At 36.9% G+C, this 24,054-nt stretch overlaps 1 protein-coding gene across 4 annotated transcripts in view; it reads left to right on the top strand.

Moving 5' to 3' along the window:
• frmd4a (FERM domain containing 4A) overlaps nt 1-24,054 on the top strand; it is a 291,695-nt gene that overhangs the window by 35,463 nt on the left and 232,178 nt on the right. For 3 of the 4 annotated variants that reach the window (XM_073929259.1, XM_073929262.1, XM_009293452.5), the window contains exon 1: nt 21,033-21,160. The exons of the other annotated variant lie outside the window; for it this stretch is intronic. In XM_073929259.1, the coding sequence (XP_073785360.1) occupies nt 21,128-21,160 (33 nt within the window). In that variant the 5' untranslated portion in view covers nt 21,033-21,127. Of the gene's footprint in view, nt 1-21,032; nt 21,161-24,054 lie in introns of those variants that run through there. 4 annotated transcript variants of the gene reach the window in all.

Here is a 24,054-nt window from a genome sequence, read left to right as displayed (position 1 = left end):
CATAGTGGCGAAGTTGGGAGAATTTTTTTTTTATTCAGAGCACAGACTAGGTTCACCTAGTACTAAAACCCTCTAGTTTTACTTATTTATAGAGGATCTATCTATCTATCTATCTATCTATCTATCTATCTATCTATCTATCTATCTATCTATCTATCTATCTATCTATCTATCTATCTATCTATCTATCTATCTATCTATCTATCTATCTATCTATCTATCTATCTGTCTGTCTGTCTGTCTGTCTATCTTTCTGTCTGTCTGTCTGTCTGTCTGTCTGTCTGTCTGTCTGTCTGTCTGTCTGTCTATCTATCTATCTGTGTATCTAGTCTTTCTGATTGTCATTCATTTGTCTGTTTATTCATTCATTCATCGTTTACCTATAAATCAATATATTGTTTTATTAATTAATTAATCCATCAGACAGTCAATCCGTCTATCCATCCATCAGTCTCTCTTTCAACTCATCTATCCATACATTTTTCTATTTCTGGCTCTGTCTGTTTGTGTTTCTCTCCATCCAACCATCCAATTATTATTCCATTGAAATGCTTATCAATCTGCACCCATATATCTGTTTTTCATCCATCTATCATATCCACCCATCAATCCATCCATCCATCATCCATCATCCATCCATTCACAATGTCTATTGTTCCATCTGTTTCTCAGTCTATATACACACCTATTTTTCCATCCAATCGTCCATCTATCCATTCCTTCATTCGTCCATCTATATGTCTATCATTACATTCACGCATCCATACATCTGTTGTTCCATCCATCCATTCATCCATCCATCTATTCATCCATCCATCCATCCATCCATCCATCCATCCACCCATCTAGTCTCATTCTATCCATCCAACCATCCATCCACCCATCCATATGGCTATTGTCCCACGTGTCTCTGTCTTTCCATATATATATTGTTCCATCCATCCATCCATCCATCCACCAATCCATCCATCCATCCATCCATCCATCCCGCCATCCATCCATTTAACCAGTCTCAGTCTATCCATCCATCTATGTATATTATTCCATGTTTTTCAGTATATGTATACGCTCAATATTCCATCCATTATCCATCCACCCATTCATCCACCCGTCTATCCATCCATCCTCTCATTCTATCTATTCATCCCTCCATCCATCCATTTAAACTGTCTCAGTCTATCCATCCATCTGTCTATTAATCTGTTTTTCTGGTGTATCTAAAGGCTCATTGTTTCATCCATTCCTCCATCTATCCAATCTCATTCTATTCATCCATCCATCTTGTCTCATTCCATCCACCATCCATCTTGTCTCATTCTATCATACATCCCTCCTTCCATCCATACATCCATCCATCTATCCAGTCTCATTCTGTCCATCTATTCATCCATCCATCCATCCATCCATCCATCCATTCATCCATCCTCTGTAACACCTATAAATCCTACAAATGAAAGTCTTTTTAAATGTCTGCCAACACTTTTAAAAATGTGAAACATGAAACCACCTATTTAGATATCTTTATCAGATATCAGGATCGGTATTCTACTACAAAAGTAGTTAAATTTACAATCTTTACTGATTAATTTTAGGTCATGAAATTTAGGTTCAGATATAAACCTAAGCGTTTGCAAAAAAGACTTAAGAAAACAAGCTCAGTTAGCCTGTAAACATGTTTTAACAGGTTAAGCAGCATCATGTGACTTGCTTTTTTAAATAATGTCATTATCTTAAAATAGCAATGCATTTTGAGTCTGTCTACTGTATGACAATGGATGAAATCCTTTGCCAGTATGGGAAGTAATGCCAGACTCTCAGGGGAGTTTTATTTCATTATTTCCTCTTTTATCTCCTTAAATGCATTGCAATACTCACTCTGTGGGATAACAGTAATCTCTCCATTATGGGAGGGGATGGTTTTCTATTAATTGAATCCTGTGGTACTCGGAGAGAGGAGCAGATGACGCAACATGTTGAAGTTCTGTCTTCTCACTTGTACATTCATGCAGAGACTCACCATGTGTCGGTTCTACAGGGGACAGAAATCAAGTCTTGAGCCCAATAAGTCACAGTTTGAGTTTTGTTCTCATGGTTTAACAGTGATTTTTTTTTATAATAGTCTTGCTTTAAGACCCAGATTTCCATTACATTCTGTGCAGTACCGAAGTGTCACTTTATTTTAGTGTCAAAAAGGAAACCAGTGTTCTTAAAAAATAGGTGAATAAAAATATATTTACTTTTTAGATCTCAAAGGTTTAAGTGCAAATACTTTTCTAGATTATTCATTTGACTAAGACTGGAAATTTATTTAAATAATTAAAATTTAATTGATTTTGATTGATTTTGTGAATTAGAATTTTATTTATTTCAATCACATTTTAGATTATTTGCTATGTTGTTTGATCATATTTTGTATTAAATGCTTTATTCTTATACTTTTGTTTCAAATTATATTTGCATTTTTAAAATGTGACTTCTACTCCAAAAATCCCATAGACCTTTTAGCACTCCCTAAATCCCAGATAGAAAACCTTCTCTATAATCCATCGTTCATCTAGATCAATGGTTCTCAAACTGTGGTACGTGTAAGAGTGGTACGCGGGCTTCCTTTTAGTTGTACGTGGAGGAATATGTCATATATCCATGCAAAATATATTTTAAAAACTTTTATTACAAATTATTTATATATGAATATGATTACTATATTTATGAGGTCCAAGCAACGTATCCAGGTTTTGATGAATAGTCGACTATATGTTAACACATTACATTTAAGTCCAAGAGTGTTTTTTTTTTTTTTCAAACTATAGACTTCCATTTTAATTTAACTTTTAAATTAATGTTGACATTTTATTTTGTTAGTTTTTTACCTGTAAGCACAGGGCAGTGTTAATGTTCAAACTATTTATAATGTTTAAAGTGGCTGACAATAATAAATATTCTTAATAATAGGAATTAATCTGCCTGTTTTTTGAACTGTGCAGAGCTGTAGCTGCTTAATTAGGCCTACTACGCTACTGTATTTCAATACTGTTTATTATGGTGGTACTTGGAGAGACAATTTTTTTCTGAGGTCGTACTTGATGACAAAAGTTTGAGAACCGCTGATCTAGATTAATACATGTAAGTGTAATTGGCCATCAAAGGTAAAATTTAACACCTAATTTTACCTTCCTAATCAGATATTTATTTGCATTCAGCCTTTGCATGCCCTCTATTTGGGCATCGCAACCCACTACTTTATTCACAGTGCGTAAGAAATGACTGCATCTGATGATGTTATTGAATACAGTGATGACGTAAATGGTGGATGCAGCACAGATAGATTTCGAGCCTTGGAAATGGGCAGAATAGCCTGAAAAATCATGTTTTGCCATTAGCTGTATGAATGGACGTCACACAGAGCAGAAACTGGCTGGCTGTCCTTCTTTTTGTTTGTGCTTATGTGTGTGTGTGTGTGTGTTTGCATGTTTGCCCTGGCACTGGAGGCGGGAGAGAGACGGAGATCAGAGATGACGGACAGACCGCACTGTCCCGCTTCCCGCTTGTTTCCTGCTGTCTCCCACCCCCACTGAACCAAAAAAACAACAACAGCAACAACAACAACAAAAAAAAAACGCAGTGAGGAGCGAAGAAGAAACACAGATGCAGCCATCACTGCTTGCCGTCTGGAAAGCCAGGCAGGGGTTGCCCTTGACGACAGTTGCTAGGCGACTGCAGAGCGAGTGACTTCATACTTTAGTGTTTGCAGGGTCTCCTTCACACAAATGCAAGTCCTGCTTTACTGGGGCTTTTCATCACCTATAATGATATATGAAAGCAAGACCTGCAGGAACACAATGCGATTGTAAAAGTGCAGTGAGATTGTAAAAAAGCAATGAAAGAACTTAAGTGAGTCACACTCCATAACAATGAGGTGACGCCTTTTTCTTTTATGATATGTTGGAAACTTGAAAGTTTGTGTCTTCCGATTTGAACATAGAACTGCAATATTGGCTGGTTTTAGCTGGTTGACCAGGCTGGTTTTAGAGGGGTTTTGGCCATTTCCAGGCTGGTTTCCAGCCATTTCCAGCCTGGTCTTTGCTGGTCAGGCTGGAAAATGACCAGCTAAATCCAGCTAAAACCAGCTTGACCAGCCTGGTTTAAGCTGGATATAGCTGGTTTTGGCTGGACTCCCAGCTTGGCTAGGCTGGTCAAGCTGGTTTTAGCTGGTCATCTCCCAGCCTGACCAGCTAAGACCAGGCTGTAAATGGCTGGAAACCAGCCTGGAAGTGGCCAAAACCCCTCTAAAACCAGCCTGGTCGACCAGCTAAAACCAGCCAACCAGCCTAGGCTGGTTTAAGCTGAATTTTTCAGCAGGGATAATTATATATATTTATATTTTCACATATTATCAAAATATATCTATACTGTATATATCATCAATGAATAGTTGTTTCACTGTTGACCCACCTAAAACTATTGTATAAAATTATCATCATCAAAATAAGTTCTCTATCACCAATCCACCTAAAAATGATTGCTTAAAAATTATTACAGAAAATGTGCAGCTGCCAACCAGAAAATCCTATAATTGTCCCTGTGCTTTAGTTAAAATGATGAGAGATTGAGACTGGTAGAAGCTGAGAGCAAAGCAAACAGCATCTCCATTGTGCATTTACTCAGAGCCATCAGGGATATGAATGAATGACCAAAGTTGTGCAGGGATTTCATCATGAACTTCCAATCGATTTGCTAGTTCATACATGTGTGCTCCACATATTCCACACGTGTTTGTTTGTGTTTGTATGTATGTATGTGTGTGTGTGTGTGTTTGTGTGTGTGTGTGTGTGTGTGTGTGGGGAGCAAGAGCAGACATGTTAATGCTCTTCAAACAAGCCCAATGCCGTGCAGTTATCAATAACACACACACACACACACACACGCACACACAAACACACACGTGCAGCCCTGAGGGTGTGAATCTGCTCAGAGATAATATGACAGGTCTGCTGTGCTCGTCATTGATCCTCACTTTAACGCATCGATTCTGCCACAGCCTATTGTTGTCAATGGTTGCTATGGCGACTGAGCTGCTCATGCACGTTTTCTTTGTAGATTTAAAGGTGCCATATAGTGAAAATCTGGATATACCTAGACATAGTTGACCATTCAGTACATGGAAATGGCATACCATGAGCAGGGCTGGGGGATTTTACTATTCAAATAGTTTTAATAGTCAAAACAAAAATATTTAAACAACACATCTGATCTCTTTATAATTAAATAAACATAAGTGTTTAAGAGATTCTTAAACTTGATCAATAAAATGTTTCAAAGTGTGTCCAATGGTAAAGGTAGATCAACATCTGTCAGGTGTCAATAATAATTATACAGTAAACCTCAAACTTTGTAAACAAAACAAATTATGATAACCAAATCTGAGCTTTCGAGTAAAATAACTTACCATCATTATTCAAATACACTATGCAACATTACAAATTGGGAAGTTGAATGACTACATTACCCCCTATGCTGAGAAATCTTTCAGATGGGGAGCTAGTGGATGGTACGCACAAGAAAAGAAACCAAAAAGCCACTCTGGCGACATCTTTACATTCTTTTTTATCTACAATCGCTTCACTGCTGCCATACGGCACTCATATTCATGTGTATTGTTATTCTGACCTGAAGTGACAAGCACGAGAGCGTGGTTTGGAAAAGTTCCGATGTTTTTCAACTAGGCACTCTTGGAAAATGCGTGCGCGTCACGTGTGCGCCACTTGCACACCACTCCAAGCTGTGCGCTCATTTCATAATAGCGATTCATAACGAAACTTCATACCAAACTTTTTTTTATTGTTATTGACAATAGTGTTCTGTCAATAAATGCCGATACCAATTTTATCGCCCAGCCCTAACCAGTAGTATCAAACACCATTGTTTCCTCATTCTCATTAAATCTATTACGATTTTTAAAGTTAGTTTCAGTCTGTTAGTTTTAAGGTTATCTATAAGCTAGTGTGTTCCCAATCAGTGACAACAATCGCCATTAGAAAACATAAAACTAATATAAACATGTAATGCTTGCAGTTTGTCACTTCCGCCTACATAGATCAACGATTTTTTTTTTTATCTCACCTCATACTTCAATTTCTCATTGAATCTTGACCAATCAAATGCTCTCTAGAATCTGGCATGCCCCGCTCCCTTCAAGAAGCTTCTCATTTGATGTGCTTGATCTCTGCTGCTCTCACTGGCAGAGCTGTGGTAAAAAAAATAATCTCTAGTTGGCTGTTTTTGTAAAGGGGAGGAGCTACTCTATGTCCCACCTTCTCTACATTTTTCTGTTTCATTACATCAAACATCGAATAACAATTGCACATTTCAAAGCACCTCACAAGACCTTTAAGTGTAAATTCCCAATGAAAAACAGGCAGATCGAAACAAAACATAGACTGTTACATCACACATGGGAGCATTAATATACACGTCCCAGCCTGCGTTTGATTGGCCAAAAGTTTGCTAGTGAGACTACAACAATGATCCTTTTCTTTGCTTATTTGTAAGTTTATTCATTCATTCATTTTTTTTAGCTTAGTCCCTTTATTAATCAGGGGTCACCACAACAGAATGAACTTATCCAGCATATGTTTTACACAGTGGATGTCCTTTAAGCTGCAACCCAGTCCTGGAAAACATCCATGCACACTCATTCACACACATACTCTAAACTCCAATTTAGTTTATTCAATTCACCTATAGTGCATGGACTGTAGGGTAAACCAGAGCACCCGGAGGAAACCCACCCTAACACGGGAAGGAAATGCAAACTCCACACAGAAATGCCAACTGACCCAGCTGGGACTGATGACCTTCATGGCCAATCAATTCTGTTGAGCATGTGAACACAATGGCAAATCAGCGCTGTTTAAGAACACACTCAACAGCGCTCAAATGTTAGCAGGAAATGGACGTTTTTAACATTCCAATGTCGATTGGTACCGAATTTCTGTATCGTGACAACCCTGCTTCTTACGTCTTTATTTTATGCCACCCCGACGATGCTTTAGGCCGAAGTTTGAAGTTACTTTCTTCTGTTGAACACAAAAGAAAATGTTTTGAAGAATGTTGAATCATTGGTTTTATTTGATTTTTTTAATAGAAGTCAATGGTTACCGGTTTCCAGCATTCTTCAAAATATCTTCTTTTGTCTTCAACAGAAAAAAGAAACTTATAAAGTTCTGTAACCACTTGAGGATGAGTAAATTGTGAGTCATTTATTTATTACTTTATTTATTGGGGTGAACTATCGCTTTAATAGGAATTCTCTATCAGTGGAAGCAAAATTAATTACGCTCTTTCCAGTCGTACAAACACACCTAAACCGTCATCCACAATGAATTAATAAAAAAGTATAATTCCTGTTGAGAGCTTCAGCCCGGATGGAAACAGTCTTTAAAATGATTGGCCTGATGAATTCTTAATTGCTTCATTTTAGCTTATGTTAATGGCGACTAATTGATGATTACAGCCATTAGTCCAAAGCCGTCCCACTGTGAAGCCTGTTTCTCTGTTGTTTCCAGGGGGCGAAGAGCCATTAGCGGGATCCTAGCGCTCTATAGATCCTAATGAAAGCCTTTAGCAGACACACTTAGAGAAAATTATACTCCAGCCTGGATCTGCTTTGATATTAGAGTCAATATTTACACAGAGTCACAATGTTCAGCCCTCTATTGCCATGTCATGAGGTAATGGTTCATCTTTTGTGTCTTTCATATAGGGCTCGGGGTGTAGTGCTTTAAGCAAATATGTGTGATATGTCAACACTGATGGACTATGTGTACTGATTTGTCTTTATAGATGGGGTAAACACTTGCCTGGCACAAGTAAAAAATAAATAAATAAATTATCTCTGCCCAATAGCTTCATTATATATTTTTGTAATCCTAATTTGGAAGGTGAATATTTGACCATTATGCCCCATTCACATGGGGCGTCAGCGTCAATGCCTCCCATTCACTTTGAATGGGTCACGTCAAGCATGCCGAACTGAACTGTGTGTCAGTCTGCACCGCTTTAGTGGCGTTGCTTGCTGCAGAAGGTGGACATTTCTCAACATTTCAAGCACCAATTAAAGTGTCAGCCAATCGATCGTTTTATGCAAATTCCACAGCTCAGACAGTAGCCGATTGAGCACTTGTTTCATCAGCCCCAACTTTAGACACGCCCTCCGTCAAGAGTTGACTCTGAAGCCCTGTGTGAATCGGGCAATAACCCTCTCGAGGCAGGCGTTGCAGATTTGCAACAGTTAAAAATTAACTACATTATTACTCCAGATACATATTTTATGAGTTTTTTTACTCAGAAGTACCACTGCAGGGCTTGGTTGTCCATTAGCAACAAACAGTTTCCCCACTTACTCACCAGATGACACAAAAGTTTCTTGGAGTACCACATGACAAAGTGACTTGGAAACATGACCTACTCAGTGAGGATTTGAGATATTGGATTTGGATCCCATATTGCCACTGAAAAACTATTTGTTACATTGTTTGTATATAAAAAGTTATTGTTCATATCATATTCAGTCATCAGTGTCTAATTACCACACTGGGCCAATGTTGCAAATCTGCAACATCCCAGAATGCCTTGCATGTGAAGGTCTCTCTAAAAAAAAGTCAGGATTCTATTGTACTACCCCTATACTACTATATATGTAAATTTTCTCCAAATATTAGAATTTTCCTGTTTCTAAAACTTAATTTGAGCCTGAGAGGGATAATAATTTTAATCAAGTGAAACTGGGCATATATCGTGCATATTTTAGTAGATAACAAATAGATTAAATTAAATACAAATGTTTACTTCTATTTTACTCTGTTCTGCTCCGTTTATTATTTTGTGTTTCTAATTATTTATTTTCTTCCATTATTTAACTGCTTTTTATAAACCGGCACACTATTCTGCCACAGACCACAAAATAAAAATAAAATAAAACTCTACTAAAAAAATATATTTTTTCCAACTAAGTTTGTATTTTTGCTTAAATTACAAATGCATATTTTACAATTCCGATCTACAAACTCAAAATCATTAGTTTGTCTTACAATTATACAAATAAGTTCTGAGAATACAAAGCCAGATTTATAAAATTTAGATTTAAACTCTAAATAAATTGTCCCCTCTTAATTCTGAGTTTATATCTTTAAGTTATTTTTTCCTCTAAATTGTAGAACAAATGTCAGAATTGGCTTTAATATTCTGTGCTAGAGACAAACCTTAATATAAGTTGAGTAAACAAAAAAATGAGAAGAAACTAAATAATTACGGATACCAAACAATAAATAGAATAGAATAAGTTCATATGCATGAAGGAGCATTTCAAAACAAAACACATTCAGTATTTTATACTAATAATAAGAATATTTATGTTTGGTAACATAATACCAACAAGTAGAAATATGTGAAAGAAAGCCTGTGTTGGTGTGTTTGTTGTTGTTGTGAGTGTGATATGCCTTAAGCAGTTTCACACTTGCCATCAGCACCTGCTTTTAGTTTCCCAACCTGCTTTGACAACTCCAAAAACTTGTAGTAAACCTATTTTTGAATATCTTTTTGGCTCAGTCAATCAGGTTTCCTTTGCTTATTGAATTGCTAAATTGATTTCCAGTAATCACTTCAGGTGGATTTTTATTTATAGCCCTCATTAGACATTTTGACACATTTTTAATATATATATTCATTGATCTGATCTGTTCCATATAATGCACGTTTTTTATTTGGATGCAAGTTAAAATAAAGTAATTTTTTCAGGGTAATATTGATGTTGTATTATTAGAAATGAATGAATATTTTTTAGAAAAGTGAACAGTTTTTGAGTGAAGATGAGTTGACAAATGAATTCAATATAATCCCATTAATTCCTATAGGATTAAAACAGGCAATTCTCAGATTGTAAAGTTTGTTAAAAATTTTATTAATATTAATAATAAACATAGATTGTAAAAAGTCTTATGAAATAATGTTTATTTGATTCCAAATGGCAAACACATTGCAAATAACAAAAATAAATAGTTATCACATGTGAGTGTATTATTAGCTGGGTTTCCATCACCCTATATGTTAATGATAGCATGTCAAAGGGACTAAGCCGAAAAGAAAAAGAATGAATGAAGATATTCATATAAACTTACACTTAAACTTCTTCTGAGCTCTGGCACATTTTCGTCTGGCAAATTTGTGGGGTCTCGCCTCTCGTTAGCATTACTGTCATCGCGAGACAATCCTTTCTGAAAAATTATTGAGAAGAACACACGCATCTTCAAATTTGAGCAATCAATGTTTGCACAGAAACAAAAACAAAGATATTTTAAAGTAGGTTGAAAATCTTTTTCCCCCTAATTTGCTTGCCAATGGCTACCAGGGCTTGTAACATGTTAAAACAACACATATTATTCTTTTGTGAGTGACGTAAAGCATATGCTTCGTGTAACAAGTGATGGATAAGTTGGCGGTTCATTCCACGGTGGCAACACCAGATTATTAATGATAGTATCGTATGAGAAACGGTAATGGAAATGCAAAATTTTGAATAAAAATCCCTTAATTTGCACAAACGCTTTTTTTAAAATGCTGTCGACTCACAGCAAGAAGGTCGCTGGGTCGCTGGTTCGAGCCTCGGCTCAGTTGCCGTTTCTGTGTGGAGTTTGCATGTTCTCCCTGCATTCGCGTGGGTTTCCCCAAAGTCCAAAGACATGCGGTACAGGTGAATTGGGTTGGCTAAATTGTTTGTAGTGTATGAGTGTGTGTGAATGTGTGTGTGGATGTTTCCCAGAGATGGGTTGTGGCTGTAAGGGCATCCAGTGCGTAAAAACTTGTTGGATAAGTTGGCAGTTCATTCCGCTGTGGCGACCCTGGATTAATAAAGGGACTAAGCCGACAAGAAAATGAATGAATGAATGTTTATGCGAAAAATGGGCGGTTTTGCTGAATAAACTCTAACATACTGTAGCGAACATTACACCCGCATTTCTAGCCATCAGTCTCTATTATGCTTGCCTTGTTTACTGTTGGTTGCTAGGTTACCAATACTACAGTCAGCTGCCCTAACAAGTTGACGCAATTTCACCTAATTTCCATTTGGGAATTTTTTGTCTGTGAAATAATTAATTTTTTAGAAACTTTAAAATATTTACTTCACATTAGGATGGAAATGCAGTTATTAAACGGAAAGTTTACCCAAAAAACATCATTTACTTACCTCTGAGTGATTCTATATTGAGTTTTTGTGTTCAGGACGAAAAAATATATGTATTATGAGAAATGTTTGAAACTGTTAACTATTGAAGAATGAATATAAAACATATTTGGAACAAGTGAAGGGGATGTAATTCAATTCAGGTTTATTTGTATAGCGCTTTTCACAATAATTATTTCAAAGCAGCTTTACAAAAGGCTATTGCTATTCTATGGTTATTCCAGAGTCTAGGAGCCATATATGAAAAGGCTCGACCTCCTTTAGTGGACTTTGCTATTCTAGGTACTACCAGAAGCCCCGAGTTTTGAGATCTTAAAGAGTGGGTTGGATTGTAGCGAGACAGAAGGTTGGTTAGATAAAAGGGAGCCAGACTATTTAAAGCTTTATAGCTATTGATTTTCATAGCAGAAAAACAAAAGAATAAAAGTCAATAGCTACAAGTTTTTAGCTAAATATATTTTTTGGTGTGTTCAAGAGAATCTAAAACATATTTGGAACAAGTGCAGGGGGTGTAATTCAATTCAATTCAGCTTTATTTGTATAGTGCTATATGTGTATATAGAAGAGAAGACCTTCTTTAGTGGACTTTGTTATTCTGGGTACTGGGCTTTAAGTTTTGAGATCTTAAAGAGTGTGTTGGATTGTAGCGAGACAGAAGGGGGGTTAGATAAACAAGAACTAGACTATTTAAAGCTTTATAGGTAAGAAGCAATATTTAATAATTATTAAGGAACTTGATGTGATGTAAATGACAAAAGTTACGTCAATGACATAATTTTCGTTTTTTGGTGAAAACATGAAGCCAATTATATGAAAAGTGTATAATTTAGGCATGCTGTTTGCTAGTTATCTGCATTTTCTGGGTTGTTGGCATTGCTGTGTTTGTATTGCTGACCCAAACCAGTTAAAAACCTCAAATACTGAATTTGAAAATAAGTTTTGTTGGCATGTACCCTATAATAAGCAGTGATTCTCATTTGAACAGTTTCATAAACTGCTCATAAAACACATTAAAGCTGCATTGAGTGGTCCTGAGGTCATATGTCATGCAAACAGGGTGATGACAGGTAGTGGAGAACAGAGATTAGTTTGATCTCTGGAGATCTCATTGATTTCCGCGTCACCGTTTGAAAGGTCAGTGTGGAGAAAAGCCACTAAATTGACAGAAAACATCACGGGACAGATTAAACTCCAGTTCCAGAACCACAAGTGGCTTTTTATTGTTTCTTTATAGAGTAAAAATCTTAGCTGTTTATTGCAGCAAGAGATGAAGTTGAGTTTGTGCTAATGCAAGGTGGAGATGGAGTTGCTATGGTGACCATGATGCATGAATCTTAAGACACAGCATGCGAATAGGGTATAAAAAACACAGTAACATTTATGACTATACTCCTTCAGCAGTGCTGCCAGATTGGGCAGTTTTAAATTTGATTGTGCGGGTAAAAACTGGCATTGGCAGGGTGGCAAAATTTGAGCAGTCTTGAAACGTAACTTCAAACCAGTGCATAGTGCAAACCAAGGAGGAGATGAAGGAAAGTTGAATCAAAATCAAAATCTAACTCCAAGACAAATCTGACTCCCCATCACGCAGCGCCTGCAGTTAAACTCACATCGGTTTATTTTTGACACTATAATTTTATCCACAATTGACAGCAAGAACAAGCGTTGTCTGATTGACAAGCAGCACCTAATTATGTTTAAATCAATTTATAACACCACATAGGACAAATTTTTACCCCATTTCAAAAGTAAAACATACTTGAATGGGTAACACTTTACAATAAGGTTCATTAGTTAATGCATTTACTAACATGAACTAATCATGAACAACACATGTACAGCATTTATTAATCATAATTTAACATTTACTTAAGCATTATTAACATCCAAGTCCATGCATTAGTTAATGCACCATGAGTTAACATGAACTAACAATGAACTATTGTATTTTCATTAACTAACGTTAACTAACATGAACAAATACAGTAGTAGATGTATTGTTCCTCTTTTGTTCTTGTTAGTAAATGCAATAATTAACATTAACAAATGAACCTTATTGTTAAGTGTGACCCTTTAAAGAGTAGTGTAAGTGTGTGGGTGAGAAGGGGCAGTGTTTCATTATGATTATGTTGTGGTTATGTGACTGCTGGGGTTGGTTACTGTATGTTTAAAATACAATTAAATTAAATATTCGTCTAATATTTTGTGCGTTTTGGTGGTTTTGGACGTTTTTTGTGCTGGAAAAAGTCAGCTATATCTGGCAACACTGTCCCCGGTTGATTGCTTTATTTGTTTTATTTAATATGCAACGATTTGCATACATTTAAAACACTGGATGAAGTCAGGTTAAAAAACAAATCTTGTTTCTTTTTTGATATATATCTAAGGGTTTTACAAAGGGGGTTTTGGACATCTTTTTATCACAACTTATTACAACATTACAACTTTTTGTAGAATAAAATGTAATGTCAAAAAACTCTGTGAGCAAATCCCTTTATTAAATTTGTCAGTATATAGATATGAATAAAACTTGCTGTTTGTAAGTGTTGCTGAAGTGGAAATTCTTGGCTTAGTGCCGAAGAAATAAAACAATTTTTATAAAATTTACAAAGAAATTTTATTTTAACTGAACTCTATGGAAATACAACAAATTTGCACACACAGACAAAGAAATGAATGAAGTTTCATATGTAAAGCACTTAAAATAATATGTGGGATGTTTTCTTTATATTAGACTGAAATGGAAACTGCAAATTTAAATTAACAGACATGAAAAAATATTTTTTGCCCACTGTGTCTTATATTAAAATAAAAGAGATAAAGCTTTGAGAGATGCGTGTTTGTGTACATTGGACCAAATGTCCCCACAAGTATAGCAATGCCAGTATATTTTGACCTTGTGGGGACATTCGTTGGTCCCCATGAGGGAAAAAAAGCGAACAAATCATTCATTCATTCATTTTTCTTTGGCTCAGTCTCTATTTCAGAGGTGCCCACAGCAGAATGAACCACCAACTATTCCAGCAAATGTTTTACACAGCGAATGTCCTTCCAGCTGTAACCCAATATTGATAAACACCCATGCACAATCGTCAACGACCTATTTAGCTCCTCAAATTCCCCTTTAGCGCATGTCTTTGGACTGTGAAAGCACCCCTGAAGGAAACCTACACTAAGACCGGGAGAACATGCAAACTCCACACTGAATTGCCAACTGTGCCAGCCGGGACTCGAACCAGCAACATTCATGCTGTGAGGCGACAGTGCAAACCACTGAGCCTCTGTGCCACCCTGCTAATAAATCACACACTCAAAAATGATTTGCTGCTCGTTCAAACTACTGATTGGAAATTAGATAAATCAACTCTTGAGTTATTTTGGGATCAACTTAATTGATTTATGTTGTAAGAATGGGTTTTAAACCACAGCGGTTCGAACTGTAGTTCTGCCGAGTGACTAAAACGTTATCAGTATTGATGGTAAAAAACTGTACATTTTTCTGTACATCATTCTTCTGCAATCTCATACCAAAAACGGAAGTAAGGGCAGTATTAATAGCTATAAATGGGGGAGAGCGTTGATATTATGTGATTGTATTGTATTGCAATATGAAACAATTAAGTGTTGATGTTAAATCAAAAGTAATTCACAAATTCTTGAAAATGAGATGATTTAATGACAGTAATTCTCTACGGTTACAACTGAATTAATTACAAAATAACTGTATAAAATTATAAAATATGAAATGATAAAACATATGATAGAAATTGTACCCAGCTTAAACGTAAAAATAAAGTTACCAGAGGTAGAAGGAGAGACACAGGGGGAGGGAGAGAGAGACAAAGAGAGCAGGTCCAGAACTTAGCCTGATTGCAGTGGAGTTAGAGAAGATAGACTTCAGAGCAGGAGATGAGCAGAGCAGGAAAAGACAGGCTAGGAAAAGAGACAGAGCAGAGTTTTACACCTGTTTTGTATCTTTCTTGACCATTTGACTAAAGCATAAATGCTGAAACATTTAAACTGACCGATCAACATGTGACCACATTGTAGAACCCCCAAAGTCCACAAATCAGGACCTGGGGCCTCATATATGAAGACTTGCGTTGAAATCATACTAAAACATTGCTTACGTGCAAAGCTGTAAATGTGCGTACGCAGTAAAAAATTCAGATGTATGAAGCACTGCGTACGCATAATCCCACGCATATTCTCTTTGTACATCTGAATTAACGTGAAACTGAGCGTTGTTTGTCGTTGGAATGAGCTAGTTGAGTGATTTCCATCCGTTTGATCGGCAGAGATAACAAAGTTAAAGAGGGAGGACAGCATCAGTGTGAGTGGCGTAGCCGGTGACACACATGGCATCATGTTTTGACACTGTCATTCAAGAACGCAGTTCGAATCCAGCGTCTGATGAACTCATTCTTCTTTTTCCCCCGCTACATATCAGATTTTGTCTACTCTTCCATCATGAGGAACACAAGTAGGAATTTGAGCATAACATATTATTTGCACATTTATTGAATGGAAATGTTTCTGATCCACATATGCAAATTTGTCTTCAGATGGCGCCTTTATAGCAATGTGTGTGCAGTTCCAATTACAATGGGAAAACCAGCGATCACTGCAAGTTGCGCTTTAATGTTTGGCTGGTCAACTGTATACTATGGAAACCTTACATACCTGCTAGACATGCGGATGATCTCGTCCCATACAGCTGTCAGCTGCCATTGCACGGCTCAAAAATACTTTGTAGTGTGCAATTTAACACAACTGCCTCTAGGAGTCGCCAATGGAAATAAAACAAACACACACAAGAATGTACGTACGTAGTTGGCGTGGAACAACGCACATTCTCACGTTCATTTCATCGTTAGTAAATCCAAACATAAGCGATTTTGAGCATAAAACCTGGCATACGCAAAGTTTTTGTGCATATGCAGCGTTGATACATGAGGCCCCTGATCTTATCAGTATCTGCCTTTGGAGTCAGTATGGACCTTCTTGAGTCAAAAAGACATGTTTTGTCAAATAAACAAATGCATATGATAATTTAGCCTCTTACAATGTTCAATCCACTTAAATTGATAAAAACAGATAACTTAATCGATTTCTGTTGTGACAACATGAATGAACTGAATGAAACCTGGCATTTTTTAAGTGTACACAATTAAGTATTTTAAACAAGGAAAAAATGCAGATTTTTCCTATTAGGTTTGGGAGTAGTGGTAGGGTTGAGGTTGAAAGAATATACGTTCAGTATAAAAATCATTTTGTATGTCTGAGGGAAGTCCCCATAAATATACAGTTGAAGTCAGAATTATTAGCCCCCCTGAATTATTAGCACCCCTGTTTATTTTTTCCCCAATTTCTGTTTAATGGAGGAAGATTGTTTCAGCACATTTCTAAGCATAATAGTTTTAAAAACCTATTTCTAATAACTGATTTATTTTATCTTTGCCATGATGACAGTAAATAATATTTTACTTGATATTTTTCAAGACACTTCTATACAGCTTAAAGTGACGTTTAAAGGCTTAACTAGGTTAATAAGGTGAACTAGGCAGGTTAGGGTAATTAGGCAAGTTATTCTATTTCGATGGTTTGTTCTGTAGACTAGCAAAAAAAAAAAAAATTAGCTTAAAGGAGCTAATAATTTTTTCCCAAAAATGGTTTTTAAAAAATCAAAAACTGCTTTTATTCTAGCTGAAATAAAACAAATAAGACTTTCTCCAGAAGAAAAAATATTATCAGACATACTGTGATAATTTCCTTGCTCTGTTAAACATCATTTGGGAAATATTTCAATTAGAAAAAAAAATCAAAAGGGGGCAAATAATTCTGACTTCAACTTTATATACATGTGTCTGTACGCATTAGATAGATGCTTCAAAAATAAATAAATAAATAAATAAATAAATAAACTGCAGTTGTAAGTTATTTACACATTTGTGACTCTTGAATGAAGTGAAGTGATACGCTAAAGTCCCAGAAGTGTAATTGAGAGAGATGTATCTGTCATGACGGCTACGCATGTTTCTCTTCATATTTTAATTGATTCTGAGAGATCAGACTTGTGACAGTGAGGAAATCTCTCAGATATCTGAGAATCGGGGTTGGGACTCTTGGGACACAAGATGAGAGGAACTGTGTGTGTGTGTGTGTCAGGTTGTGAGAATGATGGCATTAATGAGAGGCAGAAGCTCTGTTCTAAATCCTAGTGATCTGACTTACTGCCCTACATAGTGAACATCTATCTATGTTAGATGGATCCTCTCGTGACTAATTTGGAAACAGCTGCAGCAAGTAATGCTCCACTAGACCTGTGCATAATGAAATTGATATACTGTATGTACATATTGTATGGATGAAATTAAAAGTCTATTTTTTATATTATTCTCTATCAGTCATTTTGTGATGTAGAAACAAAAATTTGGGTGTCGCTTATACCTGTGAACTTATATGGTAACTAGATGTGTAAATAGTTTGTAGCTACAGTGTATGTACATACAGGTACATAGTATTTACTTGTGTAGTAGTGGTGTGACTACACACATGTAACAACACACAATAGTATGTGTATGTTCAAATGTGTAACAGGGCATTAATAACACAATCTTTGGTAAACTACCCCTTTAATGTGAATTACTGATGTGATTCTAGAATTTACCTTAAAAAAACATATAAACGTAAGGCATGTATATATTTCTAAATACACTTGTCTTTTTTTGCCTGAACAGTTAAACAGTTGTAGGTTTTATATATTACAGAGTAATTTGTGACCATTTTACACTTTATATTGAGTGGACAGTTCCTGAGGATTAACCCTGTAATTACACTTATATCACAAGGTGAAACATGATGCAGCGTTAGTTCTGCCATTCTTATTCTAATACAGTGTTCAGAAGTACATGGAAGTACATATTGTTGTTACACAATGCACTTATGTAATGTTTGTTACAGACATGTACTTTTTTAGTGTTGTTACCAATGTCCTGTTACACAATAGTATGTGTAACATTTGTTACACATACTATTCAGTTTGTTACATGTGTGTAGTTACACCAGTAAATACTATGTACCAGTGTGATACATAAACTGTAGTTACATAATACTTACACATCTAGTTACCATGTAAGTTCACAGGTATAAGCGACTATAAAGTGGGACCAAAACTAGTTTGTTTATTGTAATACTTTTATATCATTGGGATGATCACTATCTTTAATGGGAATGCAGGCAGAAACATGAATGACAGCATGACAAGAAAGTTGCACACTGTGAAAAATCAGTAACTTTATGGCTGGGGGTGCCGGAAATAAACCGTAAAATAACGGCCGTTAAATTACAGAAATTTACTGTAAAATAACAGAGGTGGAATTACAAAAATTTAAATTTAAGGAACTTTCTGTAATTTAATGTTCGTTATTTTATGGCAAATTTCTGTAATTTAACAGCCGTTATTTTACGGTTTATTTCCGGCACTCCAGCTGCTAGAAATAAACCGTAAAATTACGGATTTTTTTTACAGTGTAGGCTTAAAAGTACAATGTTTACATTTACATACATATTTTATGTTGGGCCTGTAATCATTAGTTTTTAAAAAGTGTTTTTAATTTGTCATTTATATAAATTTGACAATTTTACGTCCATTAACATTATCCCTGAAGTCCCAAATAAAGTGAGAAAAATAATCACATACAAAAGAGTACAATCCTTTGTATATATTGTTACGTCTGTGATGGGAAATTATAAAATGGAGATCCAAAGGCAGTCCAGTGGGTATGTTGTGAAGTGCAGAAAATCAGGAATGAAGAAATAATAATAATAAAAAAACAAGCTAAAGGATAACAAAACCAAACGTGGGCACACACAGACATCACAGGGGTAACTAAGAAAACTACTGACTATGAAGTACTAACAGAACCGGGTATAAATACACAAAGAAACAATTAACTAAACAAGCTGACAGGGTGGAGACAATTAATTTCTTAGACAACTAATAAGGAACACATGAGAACTAACGTGAAGGGGTGTGACATGAATAAACCAACTGAAACAAAAGTTTTTGTTTTTTTTGAAACACAGCCAGGGTTACATACAGTATATATCAAATTCAGAAAATGTTGTGTATCATGATATAAATCGTTATCAGGACATGAGATGACAAATCTTTTTATTATTAGAGTTTTTTTTTTGTTATATATTGTTTAAGACATATTGTACACAGATATTGGGTAAAATAGTGTATTTGATTTAGATTTTTTTATAAGATAATAGAAGAATATAAATATTTAAGAATGTAAGTATAATTACTTAATATAGTTTTGCTCTTTAGCTTGTTGTTAATGCAGGAAATTGAATTTAAGTATTATATTAATAATGTAGTTGGATTGTGACGCAGTGGCGTAGTAGCTATGGCCCCTACAGTCCAAATGCACGCGGTACAGGTGAATTGGGTAGGCTGAATTGTCCGTAGTGTATGAGTGTGTGAATGTGTGTGTGAATATTTCCCAGATATGGGTTGCAGCTGAAAGGGCATCCACTTCGTAAAACATATGCTAGATGAGTTGGTGGTTCATTCCGCTGTGGCAACCCTAGATTAATAAAGGGACTAAGCTGAAAAGAAAATGAATGAATGAATGAATGAATGTTGGATTGTTTAATACATCCTACATTTTTATAAAATCTGAAAAAAGTCAGAGTGGTACAGTGGCTCAGTGATTAGCTCTGACACCTTACAGCAAGAGAGTCGCTGGTTTGAATACCGGCTGGGTCAGTTGTCATTTCTGTATGGAGTTTGCATGTTCTCCCTGTGTTGGTTCCCTCCTAGTGCTTCGAGTGTGTGTGTGTGAATGTGAGAGTGTATGGGTGTTTCTCAGTACTGGGATGCACCTAGAAGGTGCATAAAACATATGCCAAAATAGTTGGCGGTTCACTGATGAATTAAGTACTAAGCCGATGGAAAATAAATGAATGAATGAAAAAAAAAGTCATTGGACTTTATATTAAAGTAGTATTTCATATGAACGTCACTATTTTTATTAAAGATGACAATTTATGTGTATCCATAAATATATAATGCTGCTAATGTAATTGTATAACATTTTTAATGTATTACTGTTCAATTATTTGTTCAACATCTCTCTGTAGGTCTTGGTACAGAATGTTAAATTTCTATCAGACCAAGTGTCCTTTTCTCAGTTAGCTGTAATTTTAAAGATGAGTGGAAGGAGAATTTATTAAAGCGTCAAGGTGGCGCAGTGGGTTGCAGGATCGCCTCACAGCAAGTAGGTCGCTGGTTTGAGTCCCAGCTGAACTAGCTAAGATTGTGTGTGGAGTTTGCATGTTCTCCCCTTGTTCATTTCCTCTGGGTGCACCGGTTTCCCCCACAGTGCAAAGACATGTTGTACAGGTGAATTGAATAAGCTAAGTGTATGAGTGTGAATGCAAGAGTGTATGGGTGTTTCCTAGTGTTGGGTTGGGGCTGGACATCCGCTCATTCGATGACATCCGCTAAAACAAATGCTGGATAAGTTGGCAGTTCATTCTGCTGTGGCGACTCCTCATGAATAGAGACTAAGCCGAAAAGAAAATGAATAGAGGCTAATAATGCTTGTAGTTGTTTATCACACACTCAAAATGCAGCAACCTTTTCTCAAGTACAAACTCCTACAGTCTATAAACACACACACACACAGAGAGTGAGGCTTTCCTGCAGGGGTGGGGGATGCTCTGACGTTGAGTGTGTGTGTGTGAGTGTGTCCACGGGTGTGCGCCCAGAGCTGCGCTCATTGCTCGGTGAGCGTGCACCGGTTTGGATACGTTACCGGAGCGAGGATGTCTGAGTGAAAGGATTGTGGGTATTCTGAGGAATGAGCAGAAGACATGGAAGGGCTGCTTTCTCCCATGCGCACACGGGTAAGTGCTGTGGTTGCTGGGGGATACAGGAAAAATGCTAGAGAGAGAGAGAGTGCCGGTAAAAACATGCGTTTATAATGTCCCGTTCTGCCTGGAGACAGCAATATAAGGACAGCAAGCAACAGACCCCTGGATAAAAAGGGTCTGGTGGTTTAATTTTAGGATATATTTTTTAAGAGTGGGAGACTTCTTGCATGCGTGAGGGTGTTTTTGGTTGGAAAATTTGGATGAACAGCAAGTTGAGGTGAAGTCTAGGACAGACTTTAGTGTGTGTGTGTGTGGTTGATGCTGAATGCAAATGCAGGGAGAGGATGACAGAAACTGTAGAGTAGAAACACAATGTCAGTCGGTCATCGTTCACACATGCTGGTGTTTTTGGTCGGAAAGAGAGCTCATGTGATGGTGGAAGCAAAAAATTTGAGTTGAAATATCACAAGCTAAAATTTTGAGTTATAATAAGGTGAAGTCAAGTCTTGCTGAATGGAAATGGGAATAAAAACAGCTTTAGAAGATAAACACTGTCAGTCCATCATTGAGATGGAGGATACATTCTGAGGTAATAATTCACAAACAGCAAGTTGAGGTGAAGTCTAGGGCAGATTTCAGTGTGTGTGTGTGTGTGTGTGTGTGTGTGTGTGTGTGTGTGTGTGTGTGTGTGTGTGTGTGTGTGTGTGTGTGTGTACAGTATGTGCATTTGATGCTGAATGCAAATGTAGGGAGAAGATGAAAAAATCTTGTAGTGTCAGTCAATTATCTTTATCAAATAGCAGTGTTTTTGGTCAGAAAGTGAGCTGATGTGGTCATGAAAGCAAAATGTAAAGCTATAATCCACAAACAGAGAGTTAAGGTGAGGTCTAGGGCAGATTTCAGTGTGTCTGTGTTTGTGTGTGATAGTGCACTTGATGCTGAATGCAAATGTAGGAAGAGGATGAACAAATCTTGTAGTGTCAGTCAATCATCTTCCACAAATACTGGTGTTTTTGGTCAGAAAGTGAGCTGATGTGGTCATCAAAGCAAAATTTAGAGATATAATTCTGGAACAGAGAGTCGAGGTGAAGTCTAGGACAGATTTTAGTGTGTGTGTTGATGCTGAATGCGAATGTAGGGGGAGGATGAAAGAATCTTGTAGTGTCAGTCAGTCATCTTTAACAAATACTGGGGTTTTTGGTCAGGAAGTGAGCAGATGTGGTCATGAAAGATAAATGTAGAGGTATAATTCACAAACAGAGAGTTGAGGTGAAATCTTGGGCAGATTTCAGTGTGTGCGTGTGTACACTTGATGCTGAATGCAAATGTAAGAAGAGGATGAACAAATCTTGTAGTGTCAGTCAGTCCCACAAATACTGGTGTTTTTGGTCAGAATGTGAGTTCATGTGGTCATGAAAGCCAAATTTAGAGATATAGCTCACAGAGAGTTGAGGTGAAGTCTAGGACAGGCTTCAGTGTTTGTGTGTGTGAGTGTGTGTGTGTGTGTGTGTGTGTGTGTGTGTGTGTGTGTGTGTGTGTGTGTGTGTGTGTGTGTGTGTGTGTGTGTGTGTGTGTGTGTGTGTGTGTGTGTGTGTGTGTGTGTGTGTGTGTGTATGTATGCAGTTGATGCTGAATACAAATGCAGAGCAAGAATTGATTTTACCCGCTTTTGCACTATATTGACACTGGACTTGCACTATGGACTTGTTGTTAGAACTATAATTAAAATATGCAACACAACAGTTGGGTTTGTCCAGTTTTGACCAAAAATTGGGTTGAAACACCTCAACATTTTTCAAGCTTAGGGGCTGGTACACACGTCATGGTTTTGAAAAGATACCACCCCAGTGACTGCTCTCGCACCATTATTCCTGAGTGTATTGAATAAAACTCGAAGTCAGGTGATCATCGTCCACAGATGCACAAGTATAAACAGTCATTGAATTCATAAAGTTTTTCATTTGTGTCCAGTGATCCGAGTTCACCCTATGACATTTCATCTCATCTCATCTCTGGCTTTCTTTCTCTGTGTTTCTCCATCTCGCTGACGGAATGTGTGTGTGTGTGTGTGTGTGTGTGTGTGTGTGTGTGTGTGTGTGTGTGTGTGTGTGTGTATGTGTGTGTGTGTGTGTGTGTGTGTGTGTGTGTGTGTGTGTGTGTGTGTGTGTGTGTGTGTGAGTGAGTGTAGAGAATTGTTTTGAGAAGAGTGTGTGAGCTCATACTGGTTTTGCAGGCTGGTATAGCAGCGCATTGTGTGGGAGTGAGTTTATGGAAATCATAATCATACAGGTGATGCCACTGCAGTGTTGCACTTTAATGCTTTAATAAATATGTATGGGTGTGTACTGTATGAGAGTTTGTTGTTATAAGATTTTTATTAAAAAGGGTCATATTCTGGTTTTGGGGTCTCCAACAGCAGGCTGATATGCATGCAAGGTCAAAAACACTTGCATTGTCTTATAATCTGCATTTATTTTACCTAATTTTCCTAACGACTTCCAAATGAGTCGTTTGGTGATTCATTTGTTTCCAAACTCCTCCATGGCGCGATGCTAATCTGCGCTGGTTGGTCTGATGACCCAGTCTGTTGTGACTGGTAAATTGCGTTCAACGCGATGCAGAGAGAAATGCCCACAATGGCTTATCAACAATTTTAAAGTAGTCAGAGTGTATGTGTGAGCATACCTGCCAAAACTTTTACCGGGAGTCTCCCGTATTAGACCCATCTCCTCCTACCCTCCCGTTTTGTTATTCTCCCCGGAAAACTATCGTAATTTCAACCCAAGTAATTAGCATTTTGGTATAGTCTGTGAAACCCCCGGGTTGCCAACTTTGGTATTGGATCCGATTGCAGCAGCCACTCAAAACATGCTCCTTAGTACAGTTAGCCACAGTACCCAGTTCTCAATAATGTTATTAAGACACCT

This window comes from Danio rerio, chromosome 18 (genome assembly GCF_049306965.1).
Source record: "Danio rerio strain Tuebingen ecotype United States chromosome 18, GRCz12tu, whole genome shotgun sequence".
Classification (NCBI taxonomy): domain Eukaryota; kingdom Metazoa; phylum Chordata; class Actinopteri; order Cypriniformes; family Danionidae; genus Danio; species Danio rerio.
This window is presented reverse-complemented; position numbering and strand designations above follow the sequence as displayed.